Below are 27,918 nucleotides of genomic sequence, written 5' to 3'. Positions count from 1 at the left end.
AGAAAAACCACTGGGTAATCCACTAAGTAATCAAACCAGATTAAAACACACAAACCACCAAATTAGTGACCTTGAACCCTTCAAGAAACACACTCCCTTTGACAAAACACACCAAGAGTATTGATCTTGACTACCTCAAGAGTACACAACATTCATTTGCAACACAACACCAGAAATACAGTAGGTTGAGAAGGGATTACACTTGTTCATAGTACAAACTGAAATCAATACAATTGCAATCCGATTCCACTCTCTGTGAAAACCCAAAGCTTGATGTGAATGTTCAAAACTTTTGAATCAATTTCTTCACAACTGAAAAAATCAAATTTGTTTCTCTTGCTTGTTTGAAAACATAAACATACCATTTATATTTTCCAAGGATTGGTCAAAGAAAATAATGAATGACCATATTCAGTTGAAAAATCATTTAAAGCACATTCAACAACCAAAACAAAATTTTGTTAGGATTTTCAAAGAAAAAACCGGTTGAAACCACGAAACAACCGATTGTTTGGTTTGGCAGTTAAGTCAACCAAACTAAAACGGTTTTCAACCTTTTCAAAATTCCTAAGAGTAAAACAACTGGTTGATTTGACAAAACAACAGGTTTTTTTTTTACTTAGTTGGAAAAACACTTTATTATTTAAAAGGTTTTAAATCACATCAGCTTTAGATTCAACAAAGGAGTGGATCACATTCTATTCTACCCAGATCCCTCCCTAAACACAGCAGCAACACCAGCCTTGGATCAAACACACAGGATTTGGATTCTTCAAAGCACATGATCACTCTTGATCAACAGAGAGAATAAATGTTTTCTAAAACTTTGCATCTTGTACGAAAGATGTTCTCTCTTTGTGTTTCATGGTTCACACTAGGGTGATTGTTGAGGGTTCTTCTAATCATCATTAATTCTCCCTCACAAGCACATGCCTCCTCACTATTTTCTTTCTCTTCTCCCCCACTAGACTCATCATCTTGGCTATTATACTCATCCCTCCCTCTTAGATCATGGTTCTCCTATTTGGGCATTGGGATGCTATATGGCCTCTACCAAGACACTTAAAGCATTGGATATCTCTATTGTGGGGTTCTGAGGTAGACACATCTTTCCCTACACTTTTGTGAGTTTCTTTGGGTTTATCTTTTGAAAGACTATCCTCCCTTTCTCTTCTATACTCTTTCTTGGGATAAGAGTTAGAGTAAGAACTCTCCTAGCGACAAGATCCTTTTCTCAAATTTTGTTGCTCAACTTTTATACAAAGTTGGATCAAGTCATTCAAGTTTCTATAGGGCAAGAGTTCCACTTTATCCCTTATCTCAAGATTGAAACCACTTAGGAACCTAGCTATGGTGGTGGTTTCTTCCTCCCTAATAGAGGCTTTCATCATATAAAGCTCCATCTTTTGCCTATACTCCTCTACATTCATGTTCTTTTGTTGGAGTTTTTGGAGCTTGTCCATTAACTCCCTATTGTAGTATGAAGGAATATGGTGGCGTCTCAAGGCTCCCCTAAGGTCATTCCAATATTCTATGGGAGGTTCCTTCTGGAGGTGCCTATCTTTCTCTCGGGTTGTCCACCAATACATAGCATTCCCTTAGAGACTTAAGGTGGTTAAGGGTACTTTCCTCTCTTCACTAACATGGTGGCAAGCAAAAAGTTGTTCTACCTTCATCTCCCAATATAAATAGGTTTCAACATTTTCTTTTCCATAAAAATGAGGCAAGTCTACCCTAGTCTCCTTTGGGTGTTCCCTTCTAGTTCTTCCAAGTGGAGATTGATAATATTCATTAACTCTTATACTCATCTCAGCATGTGAGTCACTCGACCTAGAACTAGATGCATGTTATGATTTCTTTAATTTTCTTATGTATTCATCCTTTCTTTAACAAGTTTCAGCTCTTCTTCTAATATAGCAAGATGGACATCTCTTTCTTTATTATCTTCAAAGATTTGGGCCTCATGTTGCAATTGTCTATATGATAGTGATTGAAGGTCTATTCTATGCACTCCTTCACTTGTAGCTCCTTTGTTTATATTTGTGTATGCTTTTTCAAAGTGGTGGTTGTTGTCCCTTGCTTTGTCTCCCTAGGTTATTCAACCATAAATCTTTAATTCAGCTCCTATTTAGTGATATAGCTCTCACGAAAACAAATTTTAGCTCCACTACTCATCAAAACACCTTTTAGGTCACTTCCACCCAAGAGAGGTCAAGCAAGTTTAAAGCAACAAAACTCAATTTAAAAATTAGGTCTACACCAAAGGGAATTGATATTTGAAATGACTTGAAAGATTATTCAATAAAATTGACAAACAAAAAATTAAGGCACACAAAAAAATTGTGTACATTTTTTCACAACTTCCGAAATTTATGTTGGACAGAATACTTCAAATTTGAAGTTGAAATTTAAACCACAGAAACTTCAATGTTTTAGCTCAAAATAGGCATTGGAATTTCACCAAAATAGTGAGCCAAATAATAGTAATATTTTTTTCAAGATCACTGTCGCATCACCATTTTTCTAGAGTCAGAATTTTGCACTATGTTTGTATTTCATTTATCATTTTTTTTTGTATTTTTAATTTTGGTGTACTTTTTTTTTTCAGTTTTCTTCAACACATCAAACTACTCAAATTCAAAATTTCAGAATTTTTCACCCACAAAATTAATTTCTGGGAAAGATTCCAGCCAGCACAGTAACAATGAAAACAAAGAAATCCTAACATAGAATTAGAAAACATCTAAGAAACTTCAAAAACACAAAGGAAATGATTGGAAAAGAACTTGTATGGAACTAACACAAAAGTATGAACTCAAATATGAAAATATAAAAGGCACCAAAGCTTCAAAAAATAGAAATATAAACTACACTCAAAATCAAAATCAAGCAACCAAATAAAAAATAAAAGGCACCATTTGGAATTTATGACATTGTAGGATGAACATTACTTTGACAAAACCTGTATGAATTAAAAAATCAAAAAGATTCAACCACAAACACTTTGCACCGATTTAAACATCAATAAGACTCAAATAAAATTAAAAACAAAATAGCCAACACAAAATACTCAATGGAACCTAAAAACAATTTGGAAGCTCAAGAACAATTTGAACCAACCGTATAGCATTATGAACTAAAAACAAGATTAAAACAGCAAGACAACCAAACAACATATAAAAACAAAATAGAAACTTGATTCAACCACAAACACTTTGCACCGATTTAAACATCAATAAGACTCAAATAAAATTAAAAACAAAATAGCCAACACAAAATACTCAATGGAATCTAAAAACAATTTGGAAGCTCAAGAACAATTTGAACCAACCGTATAGCATTATGAACTAAAAACAAGATTAAAACAGCAAGACAACCAAACAACATATGACAACACGGAAATGAAAAAGACTAAAATATAAAATGAAGAGAACACTTATCTCTTGAAGAACCTTGACTCTGATACCAAATGATGGGTTGTTTTTCTAAAATAATGAGGTGATTGGTTGGGCCATATCACTTGGAGAAATGTGAAGGTGAAGATTAAGATGCCTAACCTAAAGAGGCTAGACAAGGGAGTAGAAGCTTGCAAAAATTTGGCAGCATTTACTCATATAAATTGATCTTACAAAACATGAGTCAAGCACTCTATTATATAGGTGCAAGTGCCTTGGAGAAAAAGGAGCAACGGTAGGATGGGGAATACACAAAAAAAGGGCAGTTAGGGTATTGACTAAAGTCAATGCCCCACCCTAGGAGCAAAGTTCTAGAAGCTAGGTCAACTTCCTACCCAATGATAAACACACACCCCTCCTGATGGAAGAGGGCCAAGGACAACCTCACAAGAAAGACAAGAGCCAAGACATGAGCATCCAAAGCCAAACCAAGAGCGTCTAAGGCTAAGGGAGGAGCCTCTAGGCCAAAGGAGAGGAGCGTCTAGGCCAATGGAAGGAGTGTCTAGGACCAAATTGCGAGGTCCATGGCAAAGCGAATCCATGAAGATTTGTGTATGATACATGAAGGCCCATTAAGGGTAGCTTGGTATTAGTTGTGGTGTAAATAGCACAAATTTGTTTCATAAGGTTTTAACCTAGATTTGTTAAGATTTGGTACGTTTTCTAGAAGGAATCTTTAGGCTGGGCCGGCCATGTGCCTTTAGTCTTTGGATGTAATTTGCATTTCATTTTGTTTAGCATTAGGGTTGCATTTTGGTTCTCCTTAGCCTATAAAAGGAGGAGCCTACACCTTGTATTTTCAAGATTGAATAGAGTATTGTTATGTTGCCAATTTAGTGTCATACATTACTCCTTGCCTAGCTTCTAGGTTTTAATCTTCATTTCACCACCTTCAAAGGGGCTGGCCGAACCTCTCCATTTTCACACTCTTCATGCACCTTCAAGGTCACCACACCTCTTAGGAGGACCTTATTCATCTCTTCCATTAAGCTTCCGCACCATCTTCAACAAACATCCAAGAAGAGCTCATAGGAAATCCATCACTTGGTATCATGAGCTATGGTTCTTCAAAGATGAGTATCTCTTTGTCATTTTCTTTTTGACTTCTTCTTGATTTCATATTGTCTTGCTGTTTTAATTTTCGTTTTGAATTGGTATGCTGTTTGGAATTTCCAATCGGTGCATCTTGTTCAATTGTTCTTGAGCAATCTTTGTGCAATTTTTGGTAGGATTCCATATAGTTTGTGTTGCTGTTTTTATTTTAGGTATTTGAGTCCTTTTTGCAATTTTAATTTGTTCATATTGTGTTCATTTGAGTCTTTTAATTTCTGAATCTATATGTGTTTTGTCTAGTCATGTTTCTTCCAAAAATGTCATCAAATCCTAGTAGTACTTTTTTTGGCTTATTTGTTTCTTGTTTTTGGTATAAATGCTTGATCTGAATCTGCTGTGTTTTTGGTCCTTTGGTGCTTTTTATTTTTTAGTTTGAGTTCATATTTGTGTGTTAGATCCACACAAATTCCTTTCACTAATTCCATTGTGTTTCCTTTGGTATATCTTTTTGTTATTTATTTCCAAATTTACAGAATCCTCTGTTTTACACCATTCTGTTTTGGCTGATTTTGCTTATGAAAATGAAAATACACATAAGAAATTTCTGAGCCTCTGGATTTTGCAAGATTGAGGTGTTAGAAAGAGGACAAAAAAAAATCAGTTCAAAAAAAAATAGAAAAAAAATGATAAATATTACAAAAACAGTGTGCAATTCTGACGCTACAACTGGCGAATCTGAGCACTGATTTTAGAAAATTTATTAAAAAAAAATGGTGCATGCGTTTAGAGTGAAACCAACGCCAAATTTTTTTTGAGATCTTGATCTGTTTGAATATCAATTTTTCAGAAGCAAATATTAAAAGGCCATCTCAGCATAAATCTGTGAAAATCACGCATTCTGGACCACAACAATTTGTTTTCAGTGGTGCTATTTTTTATTTTGAAATCAAATATAGTGCTATTCCATAGGTTGCATTTTGTGTGCCATCCTTTCTTTGAGTACCTTTTTATTTGCTTGTCTAATATTTCATTGAAACTCTTTCTAGTTGTCACATTTAATTCCATTTGTGTGGTACTGTTTTTCAAATTAATTTGTTTCTTGCTTTAATTCTTTGACCTCTGAGCTTGGTGGTGGATTAATTATCAATTGGTACTTGATTGAGTGGGAATTGACTTGAGGGGAGTCTAGTTTGCTTAATAGGTGCTAGATTGAAGAATTAATTACCTAATTCAAAGAGGAACAAAGGCAAGGGGCAGAAACAAACACTTTCTAAATACACCACATACATTGGAGGGCCCAACAAAGAGGAGACAACAAAGGAAATGCAAATACAAAATCAACAAAGGGAGTTTCATCTAATTTCTTTGCAACTTAACTTTTGTTAATTACTTGTCTAATTACGTAATTAGACGGTGAGTATGTCTTCAAGGGCTCCAAGTGTCCAAGAAGCCTCACCTAGGACCGACTAGTTTAGAACTATCTAGCCTAGTTTTTGTTAATTACTTTAATTGCGTCTTTTTGCCTTAATTAGCTATGCTTATCAAACTGTTTTGTCTTGTTTAAGCTTTGTTAATTTTGCTTGGTTGATTAGATAGTTTGCATTGTTTTCTTGCATTAAAAATTTGATTTCTCCAACTTAATTGTGTTTTAAGTGGTTTACCAAGAGAAAGATTTGTGAAGACATTGAGGGATAGTTTTTGGCTAAGGCAAGACTTGGTATTTAAGTAGTCCATTGTGACTCACCTCTCTTACCTGGAAAACTACCTTCTTTAACTTCCCTAATTTTTCTCAAAGTAAAACACTTCTATACACAAAGCTCTAGTCATGTCTTCTCCTTCTCATTCTGCAAAGTCTATTGAAAGTGATGTAAATTCCATGAAATCTCTTTTAAAACAACTTGCAAAGGACGTACAACTCATTTCATATAGACAATTGGAAAATGAGTCTAAAATCAATGAGTTAGCTAAAGCAAAGGAAGAGAAATCCCAAAGTTCAAAAAAATCCAATAACCATGCATCTCTTTCACAAATCCAAGAATCTCTAGGGGAGGGAAGCCTTAGAATCCATGATTACTACCAACCACCCCCTAGGAGAACTAGAAGAAGATAGGAAGAGAGCCCAAGGGAAGTAAAGGTAGACCTACCCCATTTCTATGGTAAGGAAGATGTAGAGGTATACCTAGATTGGGAGATGAAAGTAGAGCAACTCTTTGCTTGCCATAGGGTGAGTGAAGAAAGGAAGGTACCCTTAGCAACCCTTAGTTTCCAAAGTAATGCCATGTATTGGTGGACCACTCTAGAGAGAGACCGACGTCTTCGTAGGGAGCCTCCCATAGAATATTGGAATGACCTTAGGGGAGCCCTAAGACGTCGCCACATACCTTCCTACTACCATAGGGAGTTAATGGACAAGCTCCAAAGACTCCAACAAAAGAACATGAGTGTGGAAGAGTATAGGCAGAAAATGGAGCTCTACATGATGAGAGCATCCATTAGAGAGGAAGAAACCACCACCATATCTAGGTTTCTAAGTGGGCTCAACCTTGAGATAAGGGATAAAGTAGAACTTCTACCCTACCAAGACTTGAATGACTTGGTTCAACTTTGCATTAAAGTTGAACAACAAAATTTGCGCAAAACTTCAAGTCAAAGGGTGGGTTCTTACTCCAACTTTTATCCCAAGAAAGACTTTAAAAGGGAAGGTAGCACATCTAGAGACGAACCCAAAGAAACTACCAAGCCCTTAGCAAAAGATGCCTCCACCCCACCCATCCGTGCTAGGGACACCAAGTGTTTTAAGTGTTTTGGAAGAGGACTTGTGCAAGCACAATGTCCAAACCAAAGGGCTTTGTTCTTAAAAGGAAAAAATGAGTACACTAGTGGTGAGGATGAACCTAGTACACAAGAAAAGGGGGAAGGAGAGAGGATAAATCCTTTGGAGGGGGACTTATTAATGATTCAAAGAATCCTCCACAATCAACCTAGTGCATCCATCGAGACACAACGAGAGAACATCTTTCATACTAGATGCAATGTTTTAGAAAATATATGCTCTCTCATTGTGGATGGTGGATCATGCTGCAATTGCTGTAGCACTAGATTGATTGAGAAACTAAATCTACAAGTAGTTCCTCATCCAAAACCTTACAATTTACAATGGATCAATGAGAATGGGGAACTACGTGTAGACAAACAAGTGGAAATCAATTTTTCTATAGGTAACTACAAAGACAAAGTTTTATGTGATGTAGTACCTATGGAAGCTTGCCACATCTTATTAGGTAGACCATGGCAATTTGATAAGCAAACTTTGCATGATGGTCTAACTAACGAGATTTCCTTCACCCACAAGCACAAAAATTTTGTACTTAGCCCTTTACCACATTCCCAAGTGGTAAAAGACCAAATACAAATGAAACATAAGAGGGATGAAGAGAAAATAGAAAAAGAGAAAACTTTTGGGAAACAAAAGGCGTGGGAGAAGAGTGTTCCTTCCCACAAGGTCATTCAACAAGGCAAGCACATTGAAAATACCCTTGAAAACATGCTTCTTGTTGAACAACCTAGCCTTACCTCTTGTAAAGGAACACTAGCAAGCATAAGCAAAAAAGAAGAGTCTTTAAAAGAAGCTTGCATAGATAAAGACTATTTCTCAAATGTGCTAGGATATCCCCAAGAGAATGTCAAGTTATCTATAAGCATCTACAAAAACAAATTCTTATGTGAAGTAGTGCCTTATTGAGACAACCATTACAAAGTGTACAAATTTTCATAAACAATGGTTGTAACAACGAGACTATCTTTACACATAAGAGAAAAAGTCTTCATGAAGGAGAACTCATGGGCCAAATTAGAGTTGATAAAACTCTAGAGCTTTTAAAAGGAAAACTTTTGTCCCCCATGAGAAAAGAGATTCAAAGACATTACTTTAGGTACAATTCTTGTTTTCAAACTACACCTAAGGCAAAGTCTCAAGAACTCTATACTCCTTCACCTTTTGTAAATGATCTTTGGGAAGACACAAATTTCATATTAGAGCTTCCTAGGACAACAAAAGGTTTTGATTCCTTTTTCATGGATGTGGATAAACTCTTCCTAAGAAAAGTGACAAGTCTCCATGATTTATTTTCAAAAATAGTGATGGGTAGAGCTCCAAAATTTGAAAACATAGCTCTTTCTACTATGCTTCGCGAAATCATGACGGACACCCACAATTCTTGGGATAAGAATCCTTTTCCTATTGCGCATGCTTACAATGGAGTAGTCCACAAGATTACTCATATTTCTACATTTGAAGTTGTATGTGAACATAGTCCTTTTTGCCTTTTAAAGTTGTTACCACCTCCTAAAGGAATTATGCCTAAGGGAAAAGTAACTACTATTGGAAATTTTAGAAAACATAAGAGGATTAGTGATGGAAGAGGGCCAAGCACAACTTTCCATGAAAGGCAAGAGCCAAGTCAAGAGCGTCTAAGACCAAAGGTAGGAGCGTCTAAGACAGGCTAGGAGTGTCTAGGACAAGAAGACCAAGCTAGGAGTGTCTAGGACAAGAAGACCAAGCTAGGAGCGTCTAGGACAAGAAGACCAAGCTAGGAGCGTCTAGGACAAGAAGACTTGGATTAAAGCTATGAATGGGAGAGTGGCATACTAGCACATATTCCGTGAAGGCCCATCAAGTGTAGTTTAGCTATAATTGGGGTGTAAATAGCATAGCCATGTGGAAAAATGTTTATTTTTCAGCACATTCGAATTAACGATAAGTTAACCTTGATTAGCTAAAGGTTTCTAGAAGCCTTCACTAATCAAGGGACGATTTTGTGAAGCCATGTGCACCCATGTGCTCCATGTGCCCATGTGCCTCACATTTCCATTTCATTTGGCTTACATTTCATCTTCTCTTAGCTTAACATTTACGGCCTCCTTAGCCTATAAAAGGAGAAGCCTATCACTTGTATTTGCAAGATTAATGAGAGTAATGTTATGCTGCCCACATTGTGCCATACATTGCTTTTGCCTAGTTTCTAGGACCTAATCTTCATCTTCACCATCTATCCAAGGGCTGGCCGAACCTCCCTTTTTCCATACACATCATGCACCTTCAAGATCACCATAGCTCCTAGGAGGATCTTGCACATCTCAATCCATAGCTTCCGCACCATTTTTCACAACATCCAAGAAGAGCTCCATGAGAATGCCATCATTTGGTATCATGAGCATAGGTTCTTCAAAGAAGAGTAGTTCTTGGTCATTTTCATTTTGAGTTCTTATTTATTTCGTGTTGTTCATCTTGTTTTCATATTTGTCTTGCTGTTTTTTTAATTTTTGCTTTGAATTGGTGTGCTGTTTGGAAATTCCAATCGGTGCATCTTGTTCAATTGATCTTGAGCAATCCTTGTGCAATTTTTGGTAGGATTCCATACACTTTGTGTTGCTGTTTTTTATTTTAGGTATTTGAGTCCTTATTGCAATTTTATTTGGTTCATTTTATGCTCTTTGAGTCTTTTAATTTCTGAATCTATATGTGTTTTGTCTAGTCATGTTTTTCCAAAATGTCATCAAATCATAGTGGTACTTTGTTTGGCTTATTTGTTTCTTGATTTTGGTCTAAATATTTGATTTGAATCTGCTGTGTTTTTTATCCTTTGGTGCCTTTTATTTTTAGCTTGATTACATATTTGTGTTTAGATCTACACAAATTCCTTTTCGTCAATTCCATTGTGTTTGTCTTTTGGTATCTTGCTGTTTTTTCCAGTTTTTACAGAATCCCCTGTTTTACATAACTCTGTGCTGGCTGTTTTGTTTAAGAAAATTATTTTCTCACATAGGAAATTTATGATTCTCTGGATTATGCAAGATTGAGGTGTTACAGAAAAGACAAAAAAGAATCAGCTCAAAAGAGTCAATAGAAAAAAAATGATAAATATTATAAAAATAGTGTGCAAATCTGGCGCTACAGTTGGCGTAACTGAACATTGATTTTAGAAAATTTATTAAAAACAAAATGGTTCATGCGTTTGGAGAGAAACCAACGCCAGAATTTAGTTAAGATTTTGAATTATTGGCATATAAATTTTCAGAAGCAAATCTTAAAAGGACAGCTCAGCATAAATCCGGGAAAATGACGTTCTCTAGCCCACATCAATTTTTCAGTGGTGCTGTTTTTTGATTTTGAAATCAATTCTAGTGCTATTTTTAGAATCCATTTTGTGTGCCTACCTTTATTTGAGTACCTTTATTTGCTTGTCTAATATTTCTTGGAACTCTTTCTAGTTGTCACAATTTAACTCCATTTGTGTGGTACTGTTTTTCTAATTAATTTGTTTCTTGCTTTAATTCTTTGGCCTCTAAATTTAGTGGTGGATTGATTCTCAATTGGTGCTTATTTTAGTGGAAATTTGACTTGAGTGAGGTCTAGTTTGCTTGATAGGTGGTGGATTGGAGAATTAATTCCCTAATATTAAAGAGGAACAAAGGCAAGGGCAGAAACAAATACCTACTAAAAACACCATAAACATTTGGAAGGCCCAACAAAGAAAAGACAACCAAGGAAGTGCCAATAGCAAAAAAAAAAAAAAGATCAACAAAGGGAGTTTTCTTTATTCTTTGCAACTTAACTTTTGTTAATTACTTCTTTAATTACGTGATTAGACGGTGAGTGTGTCTTCAAGGGCTCCAAGTGTCCAAGAAGCCTCACCTAGGGCCGACTAGTGTAGAACTATCTAGTTTAACAATTGTTAATTGTTTTTAATTTCATCTCTTTGCTTAATTAGTTACGATTTTCAATTATGTTGCTTTGTTTAAGCTTTGTTAATTCTTGCTTGGTTAATTAGTTAGCTTGCATTTGTTTTCTTGCATTAAAATCTGATTTCTCCAACTTAATTGTGTTTTAAGTGGTTTACTAAGAGAAAGCTTTGTGTGAAGACATTGAGGGATAGTTTTTGGCTAAGGCAAAGGCTTGGTATTTAAGTAGTCCACTGTGACTCACCTCCCTTACCTGGAAAACTACCTTCTTTGACTTTCCTAAATTTTCTCAAGGTAAAATACTTATATACACAAAGCTTTAGTCATGTCTTCTTCTCCTCATTCTGCAAAGTCTATTGAAAGTGAAGTAAAATCTATAAAAACTCTTTTGAAAGAAGTTTCACAAGCTGTGCAAATGATTTCATTTAGACAATTGGAGAATGAGACTAAAATCAATGAGTTGACTAAAGCCAAGGAAGAGAAGTTCCAAAAATCAAAAAAATCTCATACTCATACATCCCATGCTAAAACTAATGAGTCTCTAGGGGAGGGTAGCCTTAGTATCAATGACTATTACCAACCATCCCCTAGAAGAATAGGCAAAGGGAGGAAGAGAGCTTAAGGGAAGTAAGGGCAGACCTACCCCATTTCTATGGTAAGGAAGATGTAGAGGTATACCTAGATTGGGAGATGAAAGTAGAGCAACTCTTTGCTTGCCATAGGGTGAGTGAAGAAAGGAAGGTACCCTTAGCAACCCTTAGTTTCCAAAGCAATGCCATGTATTGGTGGACCTCTCTAGAGAGAGACCGACGTCTTCATAGGGAGCCTCCCATAGAATATTGGAATGACCTTAGGGGAGCCCTAAGACGTCGCCATATACCTTCCTACTACCATAGGGAGTTAATGGACAAGCTCCAAAGACTCCAACAAAAGAACATGAGTGTGGAAGAGTATAGGCAGAAAATGGAGCTCTACATGATGAGAGCATCCATTAGAGTGGAAGAAACCACCACCATATCTAGAATTCTAAGTGGGCTCAACCTTGAGATAAGGAATAAAGTAGAACTTCTACCCTACCAAGACTTGAATGACTTGGTTCAACTTTGCATTAAAGTTGAACAACAAAATTTGCGCAAAACTTCAAGTCAAAGGGTGGGTTCTTACTCCAACTTTTATCCCAAGAAAGACTTTAAAAGGGAGGGTAGCACATCTAGAGACGAACCCAAAGAAACTACCAAACCTTTAGTGAAAGATGCCTCCACCCCATCCATCCGTGCTAGGGACACCAAGTGTTTTAAGTGTTTTGGAAGAGGGCATGTGCAAGCGCAATGTCCAAACCAAAGGGCTTTGTTCTTAAAAGAAAAAGATGAGTACACTAGTGGTGAGGATGAACCTAGTACACAAGAAAAGGGGGAAGAAGAGAGGATAAATCCTTTGGAGGGGGACTTATTGATGATTCAAAGAATCCTCCACAATCAACCTAGTGCATCCATCGAGACACAACGAGAGAACATCTTTCATACTAGATGCAATGTTTTCGAAAATATATGCTCTCTTATTGTGGATTGTGGATCATGCTGCAATTGTTGTAGCACTAGATTGATTGAGAAACTAAATCTACATGTAGTTCCTCATCCAAAACCTTACAATTTACAATGGATTAATGAGAATGGAGAACTACGTGTAGACAAGGAAGTGGAAATCAAGTTTTTTATAGGTAACAACAAAGACAAAGTTTTATGTGACGTACTACCTATGGAAGCTTGCCACATCTTATTAGGTAGACCATGGCAATTTGATAAGAAAACCTTGCATGATGGTCTAACTAACGAGATTTCCTTCATCCACAAGCACAAAAAGTTTGTACTTAGCCCTTTACCACATTCCCATGTGGTAAAAGACCAAATACAAATGAAACATAAGAGGGATGAAGAGAAAATAGGAAAAGAGAAAACTTTTGGGAAACAAAAGGCGTGGGAGAAGAGTGTTCCTTCCCACAAGGTCATTCAACAAGACAAGCACATTGAACATACCCTTGAAAACATGCTTCTTGTTGAACAACCTAGCCTTACCTATTGTAAAGAAACACTTGCAAGCATAAGCAAAAAAGAAGAGTCTTTAAAAGAAGCTTGCATAGATAAAGACTATTTCTCAAATGTGCTAGGATATCCCCAAGAGAATGTCAAGTTATCTATAAGCATCTACAAAAACAAAGTTTTGTGTGAAGTAGTGCGTAGAACAACTTGTCATGTCTTATTGAGACAACCATTGCAAAGTGTACAAATTTTCATAAACAATGGTTGTACCAACGAGACTATCTTTACACATGAGAGAAAAAGTCTACATGAAGGAGAACTCATGGGCCAAATTAGAGTTGATAAAACTCTAGATTTTAAAAGGAAAACTTTTCTCACCCATGAGAAAAGAGGTTTAAAGATATTACTTTAGGTACAATTCTTGTTTTCAAACTACACCTAAAGCAAAGTCTCAAGAACTCTATAGTCCTTCACCTTTTGTAAATGATCCTTGGGAAGACACACATTTCATATTAGAGCTTCCTAGGACACCAAAAGGTTTTGATTCCTTCTTCATGGATGTGGATAAACTCTTCCTAAGAAAAGTGACAAGCCTCCATGATTTATCTTCAAAAATAGTGATGGATAGAGCTCCAAAATTTGAAAACATAGCTCTTCCTTCTATGCTTCACGAAATCATGAGGGACACCCACAATTCTTGGGATAAGAATCCTTTTCGTAATGAGCATGCATACAATGGAGTAGTCCACAAGATTACTCATAGTTCTCCATTTGAAGTTGTATGTGAACATAGTCCTCTTGCCCTTTTCAAGTTGTTACCACCTCCTAAAGGAATTATGCCTAAGGGAAAAGTAACTACTGTTGGAAGTTTTAGAAAACATAAGAGGATTAGAGGACACATACAACCATCACAACGGAGATATTGTGAAAAGTTGCCAAAAACAAAAGAAAAACAAAAATGGCAACTTCACACAATTAAATTTTCTCCAAATGCTCACACTAACTCCTTTTCTTTGTTTCAAGATTCCCATAGATTGACATTTGATCCGGGAGGACCCACCTTGACGAAGCAAGAAGCTGTTATCCGAGATGAAGTCTGCAAATCTGAGGATAGATCTTCTCAAGAAGGAGGAGATGATGGACACCATCCAGCCACAACCATCCCCCTAAGAAGCAAAAGCATTGGATTTGAGGACAAATCCTTTTCAAGAGGGAGGGAATGATGGAAGAGGGCCAAGCACAACTTTCCATGAAAGGCAAGAGCCAAGTCAAGAGCGTCTAAGACCAAAGCTAGGAGCGTCTAAGACAAGCTAGGAGCGTCTAGGACTAGAAGACCAAGCCATAAGCGTCTACGACAAGAAGACCAAGCTAGGAGCGTCTAGGACAAGCTAGGAGCATCTAGGACAAGCTAGGAGCATCTAGGACAAGCTAGGAGCGTCTAGGACAAGAAGACTTGGATCAAAGCTATGAATGGGAGAGTGGCATACTAGCACATATTCCGTGAAGGCCCATCAAGTGTAGTTTAGCTTTAATTGGGGTGTAAATAGCATAGCCATGTGGACAAATGTTTATTTTTCTGCACATTAGAATTAAGGATAAGTTAACCTTGATTAGCTAAAGGTTTCTAGAAGCCTTCACTAATCAAGGGACGATTTTGTGAAGCCATGTGCACCCATGTGCCCATGTGCCTCACATTTCCATTTCAATTGGCTTACATTTCATCTTCTCTTAGCTTAACATTTACGACCTCCTTAACCTATAAAAGGAGAAGCCTATCACTTGTATTTGCAAGATTAATGAGAGTAATGTTATGCTGCCAACATTGTGCCATACATTGCTTTTGCCTAGTTTCTAGGACCTAATCTTCATCTTCACCATCTATCCAAGGGCTGGCCGAACCTCCCTTTTTCCATACACATCATGCACCTTCAAGATCACCATAGCTCCTAGGAGGATCTTGCACATCTCAATCCATAGCTTCCGCACCATTTTTCACAACATCCAAGAAGAGCTCCATGAGAATGCAATCAATTAGAGGACACAGTCAACCATCAAAGGGGAAATATTGTGAGAAGTTTCCAAAAACAAAAGAAAAACAAAAATGGCAACTTCACACAATTAAGTTTTCTCCAAATGCTCACACTAACTCCTTTGCTTTGTTTCAAGATTCCCATAGATGGACCTTTGATCCGGGAGGACACACCTTGACGAAGCAAGAGGCTGCTATTCGAGATCAAGTCTGTAGATCTTAGGATAGATCTTCTCAAGAAGGAGGAGATGATGGACACCATCCAGCCACAACCATCACCCTAACTGAAGAAAAAGCATTGGATTTGAGGACAAATCCTTTTCAAGAGGGAGGGGATGATGGAAGAGGGCCAAGGACAACCTCACAAGAAACACAAGAGCCAAGACATGAGCATCCAAAGCCAAACCAAGAGCGTCTAGGGCTAAGGGATGAGCGTCTAGGCCAAAGGAGAGGAGCGTCTAGGCCAATGGAAGGAGCGTCTAGGACCAAATTGCGAGGTCCATGGCCAAGCGAATCCATGAAGATTTGTGTATGATACATGAAGGCCCATTAAGGGTAGCTTGGTATTAGTTGTGGTGTAAATAGCACAAATTTGTTTCATAAGGTTTTAACCTAGATTTGTTAAGATTTGGTATGTTTTCTAGAAGGAATCTTTAGGCTAGGGTCGGCCATGTGCCTTTAGTCTTTGGATGTAATTTGCATTTCATTTTGTTTAGCATTAGGGTTGTATTTTGGTTCTCCTTAGCCTATAAAAGGAGGAGCCTACACCTTGTATTTTCAAGATTGAATAGAGTATTGTTATGCTGCCAATTTTGTGCCATACATTACTCCTTGCCTAACTTTTAGGTTTTAATCTTCATTTCACCACCTTCAAAGGGGCTGGTCGAACCTCCCCATTTCCACACTCTTCATGCACCTTCAAGGTCACCACACCTCTTAGGAGGACCTTGTTCATCTCTTCCATTAAGCTTCCGCACCATCTTTAGCAAACATCCAAGAAGAGCTCATAGGAAATCCATGACCTCCTATTATGCTAAATGTACCCTACTCTACTGAAATTACAAAACAAAGATACTAGTTGATGCGCAACTCACATGGCTTGGCTATACTCCTTGTGATCCTTTGAGGGGTCTTTGAACATGTAGAGAAAAGTTTCTCTGCCATCAGTAGTAGAGTCCCAATCTTCTTGAATCCTCTTTGCCATGGACCTAGTTGTTGGGCCTGAACTAGGGCCTAAGCTTGGGCCTCTTCCATCAACTCATGTCACTATTGTACTTGTGACAATAATTTTAAATGTCACTAAAATTACGTTTAATTGTGACAAAAATAATTATCACTAATAATTTTACGTAATAGTGACAATAGTGTAATGCCACAAATGTATAAGACAATAGTGATAATTGAATTGTCACTAGTATATTCTATGTAATAGTGATAATAATGAGCTATCACAAATATATAAAACAACCATTTTAATATCAAATTTTATGTGACAAATATTTTATTATCATTATCAGAAATTATGAGTAACAAAAAATATTTTAAATAAAAATTCTATTGAATATTGAAACCTTGAGGGTGCTTCAACCTGTGTACAAAGTAAAATGAAAAAAATAGAAAAAGAAATATTATTACAAATAAAAGTCCACCTAGACACCAAAACTCAAACACCTATCATAACACCCACAAAAAATATGTCCAACCCCTAATTCCTCCCTTCCTAACCAAAAGGCTGCAAATAATCTATGTACATTACATTCGATACCACTTATGTCCACAGACAAAATCGTGTCCATAAAAGTCTGCAAGAACCAAAACAACAAGGACCTTTAGAACTGCACCAGATGTTCGTTCAACTCCTCTGCACCCCTTTGTCCTTAAGATATATGAATTGTGCATCAAAATATGCATAGGAGATGTCGTCCAAGACTGGTCGTTTGACCCAAGTAGAAACATATTTATTGTTAGGCTGGCTAGATCAACTAACCACCAAAAATCCTGCATAATAAATCAATAGAAGAATAAAATAATAGACAAATAATCACAAACACAACACTGAACAATAAGGCACTACCTAGCTAAGGTTTTGATACACATTTGTGAATAAAGGAACCAATCAAGAATATGTGAAATGAACAAAAAGGTCTTTTGATAGTGTTTAGTTATCACAAATAAATATGATATAACAATTAATAGACAAATCATAATTAAAAGTTCAAAAGAAAATATAAATATACATTACATTCAAAATGATAAAAACTAAAATATCCAACAATGAATTCAAACATGCATATATGAACGATGAGACTTTAGTCTACTTCAGAACAATTACTTCAAACTTAAATAAATTGTATAAAGTTGATTAGGGTTTCATAGGCCATGTATTGGGCCTAGTTGATGGAAGAGGCCCCAGCACCAATCCTTTGAGAGGCCACTAAAATGCTACATTGAGGCAACCACTAGAGTCATGGTCAAGGAGAGGTCAAGAGGACACATTTTTGCTTGTCATAGACTCTAGTGTGTGATAGTTCTTCCTACTCTTCTAGTCAAAGTAGCATAGTTTAAGTCATTTTGTAAATGTGAAGAAACATGAAAAGTGGTACTTAAAAGGCTAAACCTAAGTTTAATTAGAAATATCCATTTCTAAGTAAACTTAGGACTGACCCAATTAGCTAGGCCTAATGGGCGTAAATTCTAGACCAAACACACAAGGAAGGATTCTAGAACCTACCTCCATGTGCCATCACTTTCCATTTTCCCTCCTTTTTCTCTTAGCAAATCCGGCCATGTGAAAGCTAGGTGCACCATGTGCTCACATTTTCCATGTGCTCCCATGTGCTCACATTTGCATGTAATTTGGATAGCATTTTCCCTTCATTTACATGTGCATTTACGGTCCTCCTAGGCTATTTAAGGAGGAGCCTACCTCATGTAAATCCAAGTTTATTTTGAGTATTGAAATGCTGCCAAATTTGAGTCATTCATACTCCCTTGCCTAAATTTCTCTAGATTTAGGGCTTTAATCTTCAATCCTTTCACCAACCAAAGGGTGCTGGCCGAACCTATCCTATTTCCCTACCTATCATGCACCTCCAAGGCTACCACACCTCCTAGGAGAGCCTTGATCCACCTACAACCAATTAAGTTTCCACAAACCACCCAAAAATCGTAAAAGAGAAGAGCTCAATGCCATCACTAGTAGCATAAAATAATTTGACCAAATATTTGGGCCAAGTAGTATAGGTTTTTGGGCTTGTATTTGGGCCAATAGTAAAATATGACTAGTTAGGGTTAAAAGTGACCGGTTAGGGTAACAATTGGGCTTCTTTGAGCATAATATAACCCTAAAACGTCTAGGGTATATTGGAGAACGAAAATACTTTGGCATGGAGCACATGGATGTCCACATGGCAACATAGGAGTGGAAAGGATTTAGCACGGAAGGTGTGAGCTAAACATCGAAAGCATGACTCCACATGGCACCTTCTCATTGCAGAGTTTTATTTTGAATTTTAAACTTTTAGCTCCAAAGTGTTCAGCCCTCTCTCCTATAAATTGAGGTGTTTGGCTCTCATTTTGTAAGATTAATCAATGAGTGAATTGCTGCCAAATTTGTGCCAATTACAGTCTTGTCTCCTACCCTCTCTAGGATAGACGTTTTATCTTCAATTTTCCACTAGACCAAGTGATTAGGCCTCACCTATCACTCTCCATACCTATCCTTCACCTTCAAGGAATCCACAAGCTCTAAGTGAGCTCTTTGTCCGCTATAATCCATGAAGCTTTCGCACCTCTCCACCAAGAAAATCCAATCGGAATGAAGGCACTCTTCCATCATTTGGTATCAGAGCCCGGTTCTTCAACAGCTAAGTGTGCCTTCTTCTTTTCATTTTTATTTTTTTGTTTGATTCTGGATTTCGTGTTGTTCTTAATCTCCATATTGTCTTGCTGTTTTTGAATTTTTAATTTGATTTGGTGTGCTGTTTGGAAATTCCAATTGGTGCATTGTGCTTAATTGTTCTTGAGCAATCCTTGTGCAATTTTGTGTAGATTCCATATAGTTTTGTGTTGTTGTTTTAAATTTGCTTTATTTGAGTCTTTCTTAATGTTTTAATCGGTTCATATTGTGTTGATTTGAGTCATTTTGATTTTTGAATCCATATATGTTTCATCAAGTCATGTTTCTCCTAAATTGTCATCAATTTTATACCTTTCTTGATAATTTTGGTTGTTTGATTTTAAACTTGAGTCTGATTTTATAAATCTGTGTTTAATCCTTTGGTGCATTTTAATTTTTAGATTTGAGTTCATACATGTGTGTTAGATCCACACAAGTTCCTATACATCAATTCTATTGTGTTTTTGAAGTTTCTTAAAATTGTTTTTAAATCCAGATTAGGGTTCCTCTGTTTTTGTTGAATCTGTGCTAGCTGTTTTTGTTTACAGAATTTAATTCCGTTTATGAAAAATTCTAAAATTCTGGATCTGAACAGATTGAAGTGTTAGAAAAAAGTAAAAAAAAAGAAGTGAAGCAAAATTCAAAATAGAAAAAAAATGATAAATCAAATACAATCAGTGTGCGATTCTGGCGAGAAAAAAACGGTGAAGTGGCATCAGATTTGAAAAATTTATCAAAATTAATTAGTGCATTTTTTTGGTGTGATTCCAACGCCAAAATTTATCTAAGATCTTGAACTGTTTGTGATTTAAATTTCAAAGTCAAATTTGAACTATACAGCTCATCATAAATATTTTAAGTGACGCATTTGGTACCTCAAAATTCCAGTAGTACTGTTTTAGTTTTATTAATCCAATTCTAGTGTCATTCTTTAGGTTCAAATTGTGTGCCACTTTTTGTTGAGTGCCTTATTTTGTTTGTTTGTCATATTCATTCAATATTTTTTCAAGTTGTGTCTTATAATTACTCTCTTTGTTGTTGTCCAATTCTAAATTGATTTGTTTCATTGCTTTAACTCTTGTTAACATCTTTGATTGGTGGTAAAATTCTAAAAAGGTGCATTGATAAGTTTGGAACTAACATCTTTGGTGAGAGCTTTATTACTTAGTAGGTGCAAATTTGAATACCAAATTGAATATCCTTGGGAGGTTGAGCAAGAGGGCAGCAACAAGTGAGCTTAAACACATACACAAAGAAGGAGTACCAAAAAGAAAGAAGTGCATAGAATAGGATTTACTACCAATTGTGATCCAAATTTTTCAATGTATTTCTTTGAGTTGTAATTGCATTATACCTTGATTAATTATTGGATTAATTATGCATTAGTCGGTGAGTGTGTTTTCAAGGTTCAAACTGCCAAGAAGCCTCACCTTAGGAAACGCCTAGTTGACAAGCTTTTTTAGATAGCAATTTTCTCTTAATTGTTTTATTGCTTTGCATTGATTTCTTACATAAAATTGTGTTTTTCATTCTTAATTGTGATCTAAGTAAATTACTTAGAAAAATATTTGTGAAATTCTTAAGGGATAGACTCTGGCTAGGAAAGACTTGGTACTTAAGAGATCCAAGTGATCCACCTACCTTTCCTGGGAATCTACCTCCATTATACTTATCTTTTTTGGGGTAAATTGCGTATAACACATAACTCTAACCATGTCTTCTCATTCTCTTCGTTCTAATGAAAGTGAAGGAGAGTCTGTTAAATCTCTTTTGAAAAAAATAGCACAAGACTTTCAAGCACTTTCATATAGACAAATGCAAAATGAGACCCTACTAAAAGAAAGGGATGCTCAATTTGCTTTGACACAAGATGAGTAGAAAATGGTTAAAGAAAGAGATGATTACACCAAATCCAAAAAGAGTTCTCATGCATCTAGGTCTAGGGGTAATGATTTTTTGGGGAACAAAGCCTTAGAATTAATGAATACTATCAACCACCCCCTAGGAGAGCTAGAAAGGAAAGAAAAGAAAGTCCAAGGGAGGTTAGGGTAGAGTTACCTCATTTCTATGGAAAAGAAAATGTAGAAGTATATATAGATTGGGAGATGAAGGTAGAACAATTGTTTGCTTGCAACCGTGTGAGTGAAGAAAGAAAAGTACCCTTAGCCACCCTAAGCTTTCAAGGTAATGCTATGTATTGGTGGGCTGCCCTTGAGAGAGAAAGGCGCCTTCATAAGGACCCTCCTATAGAGTATTGGAATGATCTTAAGACGTCACCATATTCCCTCCTACTACAATAGGAAGTTGATGGACAAGCTCCAAAGATTTCATCAAAAAAATCTAAGTGTAGAAGAATATTACTAGTATTACTAGTTGTACTAGCAATACTAGTATTACTAGCTGTTCCGGCCGGCTGACTTGGATCACCTACGTGCGTATCTACGAATTGCGCTTTAAGAACCCCTTCGCTTCTGTTCCAACGTTCCCCTTCTTCCGCCGTGAACACCTAAAACAGAGAGACAAATGGCACCCTCGCGGCCGTTTGCACTCCGACGATCAAGTCAGCTATTGGACAGGAAACACCAAACACTTCTCGTTGCCGAACACCGTAAGATCAATGTCCAGAGAAATGTGTAACTGAATTCTCTCAAACTGAGTTAACTTGTGCATTCGATGTGTGAAAACGTACCTCATTTTGTTTGTCGTAAAACCTTATATACCTTCCTGATGTTCCTGTCCAGGTGTCAGCCTGAGACTTGCGTATCCTGTGGGCGCTCCTTAGCAACACTCTTCCCAATCTTAGGGACTTCTCAGTGTGTAAGATTGCCCTGCCAGAGTACAGCTCGCGCGGGGTTGACTACACGGGTGCCAATTCATACGCCCATTCTTTGAGTCACTCGCCCTTGGAGTTCCCTGCCTTTCTTGCGTGCCATGCATGCGGATCACCTCCTGGGACGTGACCCTTCACGGATCGTCTCTATCCTAGTAGCTTTCCAACGGTGGTGCGTACTGCCGCGTCCCTACACCTCATGCACACACCCTTCATCAGTTAGGTCTCTCCCTTTTTGTACTAGGGGTATGGCATGAAGACCACCTATCTTTATCTATTATTGATGTCTAGGATGTCGAGGCCCGAGGCCTCCACGCCCCTACCGGGCCGCCTCCTATTGTGTCGCCTCCTCCACGGTTATCCTTACCTGTGGGTATCAGGAGGGAACACCTCCCTGGCTTACAAACCCGCCTCAAACGCCTTCATCATGTTGATCCTGGAGACGCCCGAGGCCAGTCAACGCCCGAGACCGTGGATTTTAACATAAACTTCTTCCTGTCCTGTAGTACCTTCTAATGGATTCCTCTCTCGGGTCCCACCATAAATGCCCTAGAGCACCGTCGCGCGCACAGCCCGCAAGGGTGAATGAGGCCGCGACGGGGAAGAGAGGCCAAGAAAAGAAGCGCCATTACAAGCCGAGGAAGCCGTAGGACAGGGGGCGCTCAGGGGAGAATAGGCCAGTTAGACACAACTTTGTGGTGGAGCTGAAGGACCTCATTGTTGTGCCCAACAAAGCATATAGGCTGATGGTCCCTGCGAAGACAGATAAGGTGCTGGGACCACACAAGGACACGTGGTGTCCTTCAGGCGTTCGGGCATCCGATCACCAACTGTTTGGCTCTGGGCCATCAGTTGGCAGCACCATTAGAAGACCAGGCCCATGAGATGCCTATCCATGGGGAGGTACACACAATCTCTGGTGGTTTTTCCGATGAAGGATGCACTGCCTCTCAGCGCAAGAGGTACGTGCGGTCAGTATATTCAGTGGCTGTGCAGGAAGAGGACGACCCGCTGGACATCGACCTTGCGTTCACGAGGGCTGATCTCCGTGATGTTGTCCCTCACGACAACGACCTTGTGGTAATTTCGGTCGTGACCGCGGGAAGGAGGGTACACCGAGTGCTTGTGGACCAGGGCAGCTCGGCGGACGTGATGTTCTGGTCCACCTTCAACAAGTTGCAGTTGTCCCCTGATCTGCTGAGGTCGTATATAGGGTGCTTGTATGGTTTCGCAGGGGACCAAGTGGAGGTGCGCGACTATCTAGAGCTGAGGACGACTTTCACGGATGGCACCACATCACACACCGAGAGTATAACGTATCTGGTTGTGAACGCCAATTCGGCGTACAACATTTTGCTGGGGAGACCGACATTGAACAGACTGAGAGGGGTGTCGTGTATACGACACATGAAGCTGAAAATGCCTGATCTTAGTGGTAGAGTGATCGTGATTAAATTTGATCAGAAGGAAGCAAAGAACTGCTATGAAAATAGCCTGAAAACAAAGAGGGGTGTGTTCATGGTGGTGGAACGCCCACCATGGCAGAGACGCCCATGGAGGTAGAACCCGTGGAGGAGGCGCCCGTGGAGGCAGTACACGTGGAGGAGGCGCCCGCGGAGGCAATACCCATGGAGGAGACGCCCGCGGGGGCATTGTCCATGGGGTAAGCGCCTACCAAGGCAGCATCTGGAAAGCAAAGTCGCGAGTGCATAGCTCGCGTGGAGAACGCTCGGGATAGGCGTCCTGAGCCGGTCTAGAACGTGGTGGAGAGGCAGATCGGTGGTAAGACCTTTAAACTGGGACGACTGCTGAGTTGAGAAGAGCAGGACCAGGTGGCGGAAGTAATCTCACGTCACCTGGACGCCTTTGCATGGTCCATCTCGGAAATGCCCGGCACCGACCCGGATTTTTTATGCCATCATCTCACCATGGACCCCAAGGTCCAACCTGTGCGACAGAGGAGGAGGAAGTTCAACGAGGAAAGGCGCCTCGTCGTACAGGAAGATACCAAAAAGCTGTTGAGCGCTGGCCACATCAGGGAGATCCAGTACCCAGAGTGGCTGGCCAACGTGGTTTTAGTAAAGAAGGCGAACGGGAAGTGGAGGATGTGTGTGGACTTCACTAACCTGAATAAGGCGCGCCCCAAGGATTCGTATCCCCTGCCTAGCATCGACGCATTGGTGGACAGTGCCTCAGGCTGTAAGATGTTGAGCTTTCTGGATGCGTTTTCGGGGTATAACCAGATCAAGGTGCATCCCCGTGACGAGTGCAAAACGACGTTCATGACCGAGACGTGTTGTTATTACTACAAGGTGATGCCATTTGGGTTGAAGAATGTAGGCGCCACCTATCAAAGATTGATGGATAAGGTCCTTGCACCCATGTTGGGTAGGAACGTGCAGGCCTACATAGACGATATGGTGGTGACCTCCCAAGAGAGGGTGCGACACACAGCTGACCTGGAAGAGCTATTTGCCACAATAGCTAAATACCGCCTCAAGCTGAACCCTGAGAAGTGTGTCTTCGAGGTTGAAGCGGGTAAATTTTGGGGTTTCTGCTCACCTAACAGGGGATAGATGTGAACCCCGACAAGTGCTTAACGATCCTGGCAATGAAGAGTCCCACCTCGGTGAAGGAGGTACAACAGTTGACGGGGCGGATGGCCGCTTTGTCCAGGTTCGTGTCCGCTGGAGGAGACAAGGGGCACCCTTATTTCTAGTGCTTGAAGAGAAGCAGCAGGTTCGTGTGGACCGAGGAGTGCGAGGCGACACTCTTCAAGTTCAAGGAGTATCTAGCTGCTCCTCCCGTGCTTTGTAAGCCACGGACAGGCGTGCCCCTCCGATTATACTTTGCGGTAACCGAGTGGGCGATTAGTGTTGTGCTGGTTCAGGAGCAGGACCAGACCCAGAAACCTATATACTTCGTAAGCAAGGTCCTGCAAGGGCCGGAGGCGAGGTATCAATCTTTGGAGAAGGCGGCCCTGACGGTGGTGTTCTTGGCCAAGAGGCTCCGTCACTACTTCCAAAGCTTTACGGTGGTGGTAATGACGGACCTCCCCATCCAGAAGGTGTTACAAAAGCCAGATGTCGCGGGGAGGATGGTCCGCTGGGCGGTGGAGCTATCCGAGTTTGACATTCTGTACGAGCCCAGGGGGTCCATCAAGGGACAAGTGTACGCGGACTTTGTGGCGGAGCTCTCGCCAGGGAGCACACAGCAAGAGGAAGAGGTTGGCTCCCAGTGGGTGCTCTCGGTGGATAGGTCCTCGAATCAGCAAGGGAGTGGAGCCGGAGTGGTCCTAGAGGGGCCAAACGATTTGTTGGTCGAGCAGGCCCTGAAGTTTACGTTCAAGGCAAGTAATAATCAAGCAGAGTACAAGGCCTTAATAGCTGGGATGCTGTTAGCCAAAGAGATAGGTGCGCGGAGCCTGCAGGCGAAGAGTGATTCGCAGCTGGTCACGGGGCAGGTGACCGGGGAGTACCAAACCAAGGATCCACAAATGGCTGCATATTTCAAGTATGTCCAAGTGCTGAAAGGGGCGTTCGTGGAGTTCAAGTTAGTCCACGTCCCAAGAGAGCAGAATGCCCGTGTTGACTTGCTCGCCAAGCTGGCCAGCTCAGGCAAGGGGGGAAGGCAGAGGACGGTCATCCAGGAGACCCTCAAAACGTCGCGAACGTTTGTGGCGGATAACAGGGTGGACGTCCTTCAGATCAGTGCATTCAAAGGAAGGTCGAGGAGTCATCGGTCCTTGACGCAGGACACGACGAGAGCTCCTAGTATAAGCGTCTACCCGACCTCGCCAGAAGAGAAGGACCCCATGCAGGTGTGCGCCCTGGAAGAAGGGGACACATGGATGATGCCCTATAAACGCTACATCGCTGATGGGATACTTCCAGCAGAGCCCGAGTAGGGCAAGAAGATAAAACGAAATTCTGCGAGGTACACCCTCGTTGATGGGGCACTATTCAGACACGGGTTCACGCACCCGATTTTGACATGCGTGAGTGGGGATGAGTGCACGAGGATAATGTCTGAGCTCCCCAAAGGAATCTGCGGGAGCCACGTGGGAGGAAGATCTTTAGCATCCAAGGTAGTGCGCGCAAGTTTCTACTGGCCAACGGTGAGGACTGCATAAGGTACTCCCATCGGTGCAAGTAGTGCCAACTGCATGCCGACTGGCACAAGGAACCCCCAGAAGAGCTGAGCTCAATTTACAGCCCATGGCCCTTCCACACGTGGGGAATTGACATTCTGGGGCCCTTCCCGTTAGTAATAAGGCAGATGAAGTACTTGATAGTTGCTATTGAGTACTTCACGAAGTGGATAGAAGCAAAGCCGGTGGCGCAGATTACCGCACACAGGGTACAACACTTTGTCTGGAGGAACATTGTGTGTCGCTTCGGTGTACCGAGGCGCCTTGTCTCAGATAATGGTACTCAATTTGCAAGCCAACAGTTGGGTAAGCTGTGTACAGAGGTAGGCATCAAGCAGGTACTCGCATCTGTCGAGCACCCTCAGAAAAACGGGCAGGTGGAGTCTGCCAACAGAATACTACTAAGGGGGTTGAAGAGGAGGCTTGAGAAAGCCAAAGCAACTTGGGTGGAGGAGGTGCCCAGGATAGTGTGGGCTTATCACACCACGCCCCAATCTTCCACCTTGGAGATGCCATTGAGCTTAGTATACGGATTAGACGCGATGATCCCAATAGAAATTCACGAGAGCTCGCCGCGTTTCCAGAGCTTTGTGGCTGAAGAGTCCAACGAGGAGAGGAGGGTGAATCTTGATCTATTGGACGAAGCCAGAGAAGAAGCAAGAATAAAGGCTGAGGTTGTGAAGAGAAGAGTAGAGCACCAGTACAGCTCCAAGGTGAAGCCCCGATAGTTCGAAGTGGATGAGTTGGAAAACAAGTTATCCCCCAAGTGGACCGGGCCCTTTAGAGTAACCGAAGCTCGGGGGAACGGGTCATATAAGCTTGAGACTCTGGAGTGAGGCTGATGGAAGAGGCCCAAGCCCATGATAGAAAAAGCCCAAGCCCAAATACAAGTTCAAGCTTCAACTCAAGCCCAACAAATAGAAGATATGGGCCAACTAAGCATCATTGGATGTCTTTCTTTTGTAATTACTTTTGAGTATTTTTAGTAGAACATAAAGGGAGGTGTAGATATAAATATAAGAGGTGCAAATGTATAAAGCTAAGCCACACCTTCCATGTGACATAAAAAGAAGGTGTAGGTGTAGATTTAGGAGGTGCCAAAAAAAAGAAACCAAGTCACACTTTCCTTGTGACTAGGAATTGGCTCCAAATTCAAATGCTTCTCATTTGAATTACCCTCCACTTTCTTTTGAATTTCCAGCCCTCTAAACACTATAAATAAGAGGGCTTTTTGCTCATGTATTTGCAAGACTATTTTGAGTAATGAAATACTGCCCAAGTGCCATTCAAATTACTCCCTTGCCAAATTCTCTCTAGAATTAGGTTTTTAGTCTTCACTCTTCACCCTCAAATGGAGATGGCCGAACCACTCCAACCTTCACTACTCCTCTTGCACCTTGAAAGCATCCACACTTCCTAGGAAGGCTTTGTTCCACTCTCTCCACCAAGCTTCCGCACCCATCATCATCAAATCAAAGAAGAGCTCATAGGAATTCCATCAGAGGCCCCATCCCACGCACTTGGAACGTGGCAAACTTGAAGTTTTATTTCAGTTAAAAACTCTATGCAGTGTACAGTTTAAGGGGACACTCTTTTTCCCTTTCGGGGTTTTTTAATGAGGTCACCCAAGTAAAAACCAGTTTGAGCCTACATTGTCTGAGGTTTTCCTTATTACGATGTAAAGAAACGCTAAAAAGAGATAACGCGATTCAGTAAGAAACGAACC

General features: G+C 39.9%; 2 protein-coding genes across 2 annotated transcripts; both read left to right on the top strand.

Moving 5' to 3' along the window:
- The first annotated feature begins 22,927 nt into the window (after positions 1-22,927).
- On the top strand, positions 22,928-23,605 carry LOC137817373 (uncharacterized). Its single transcript, XM_068620658.1, has one exon. The coding sequence runs from the start codon at positions 22,928-22,930 to the stop codon at positions 23,603-23,605; it is 678 nt and encodes a 225-aa protein (XP_068476759.1).
- A 1,480-nt stretch (positions 23,606-25,085) lies between these two features.
- LOC137817372 (uncharacterized) lies at positions 25,086-25,949 on the top strand. Its single transcript, XM_068620656.1, has one exon. The coding sequence runs from the start codon at positions 25,086-25,088 to the stop codon at positions 25,947-25,949; it is 864 nt and encodes a 287-aa protein (XP_068476757.1).
- The last annotated feature ends 1,969 nt before the right edge of the window (positions 25,950-27,918 follow it).

This window comes from Phaseolus vulgaris, unplaced genomic scaffold (assembly GCF_000499845.2).
Source record: "Phaseolus vulgaris cultivar G19833 unplaced genomic scaffold, P. vulgaris v2.0 scaffold_35, whole genome shotgun sequence".
Taxonomy (NCBI): domain Eukaryota; kingdom Viridiplantae; phylum Streptophyta; class Magnoliopsida; order Fabales; family Fabaceae; genus Phaseolus; species Phaseolus vulgaris.
This window is presented reverse-complemented; position numbering and strand designations above follow the sequence as displayed.

What these genes read in the sequence shown, in the direction of transcription:
- LOC137817373 (XM_068620658.1), top strand. Translation starts at nt 22,928, where the DNA reads ATGCCTATCCATGGGGAGGTACACACAATCTCTGGTGGTTTTTCCGAT.
- LOC137817372 (XM_068620656.1), top strand. Translation starts at nt 25,086, where the DNA reads ATGACGGACCTCCCCATCCAGAAGGTGTTACAAAAGCCAGATGTCGCG.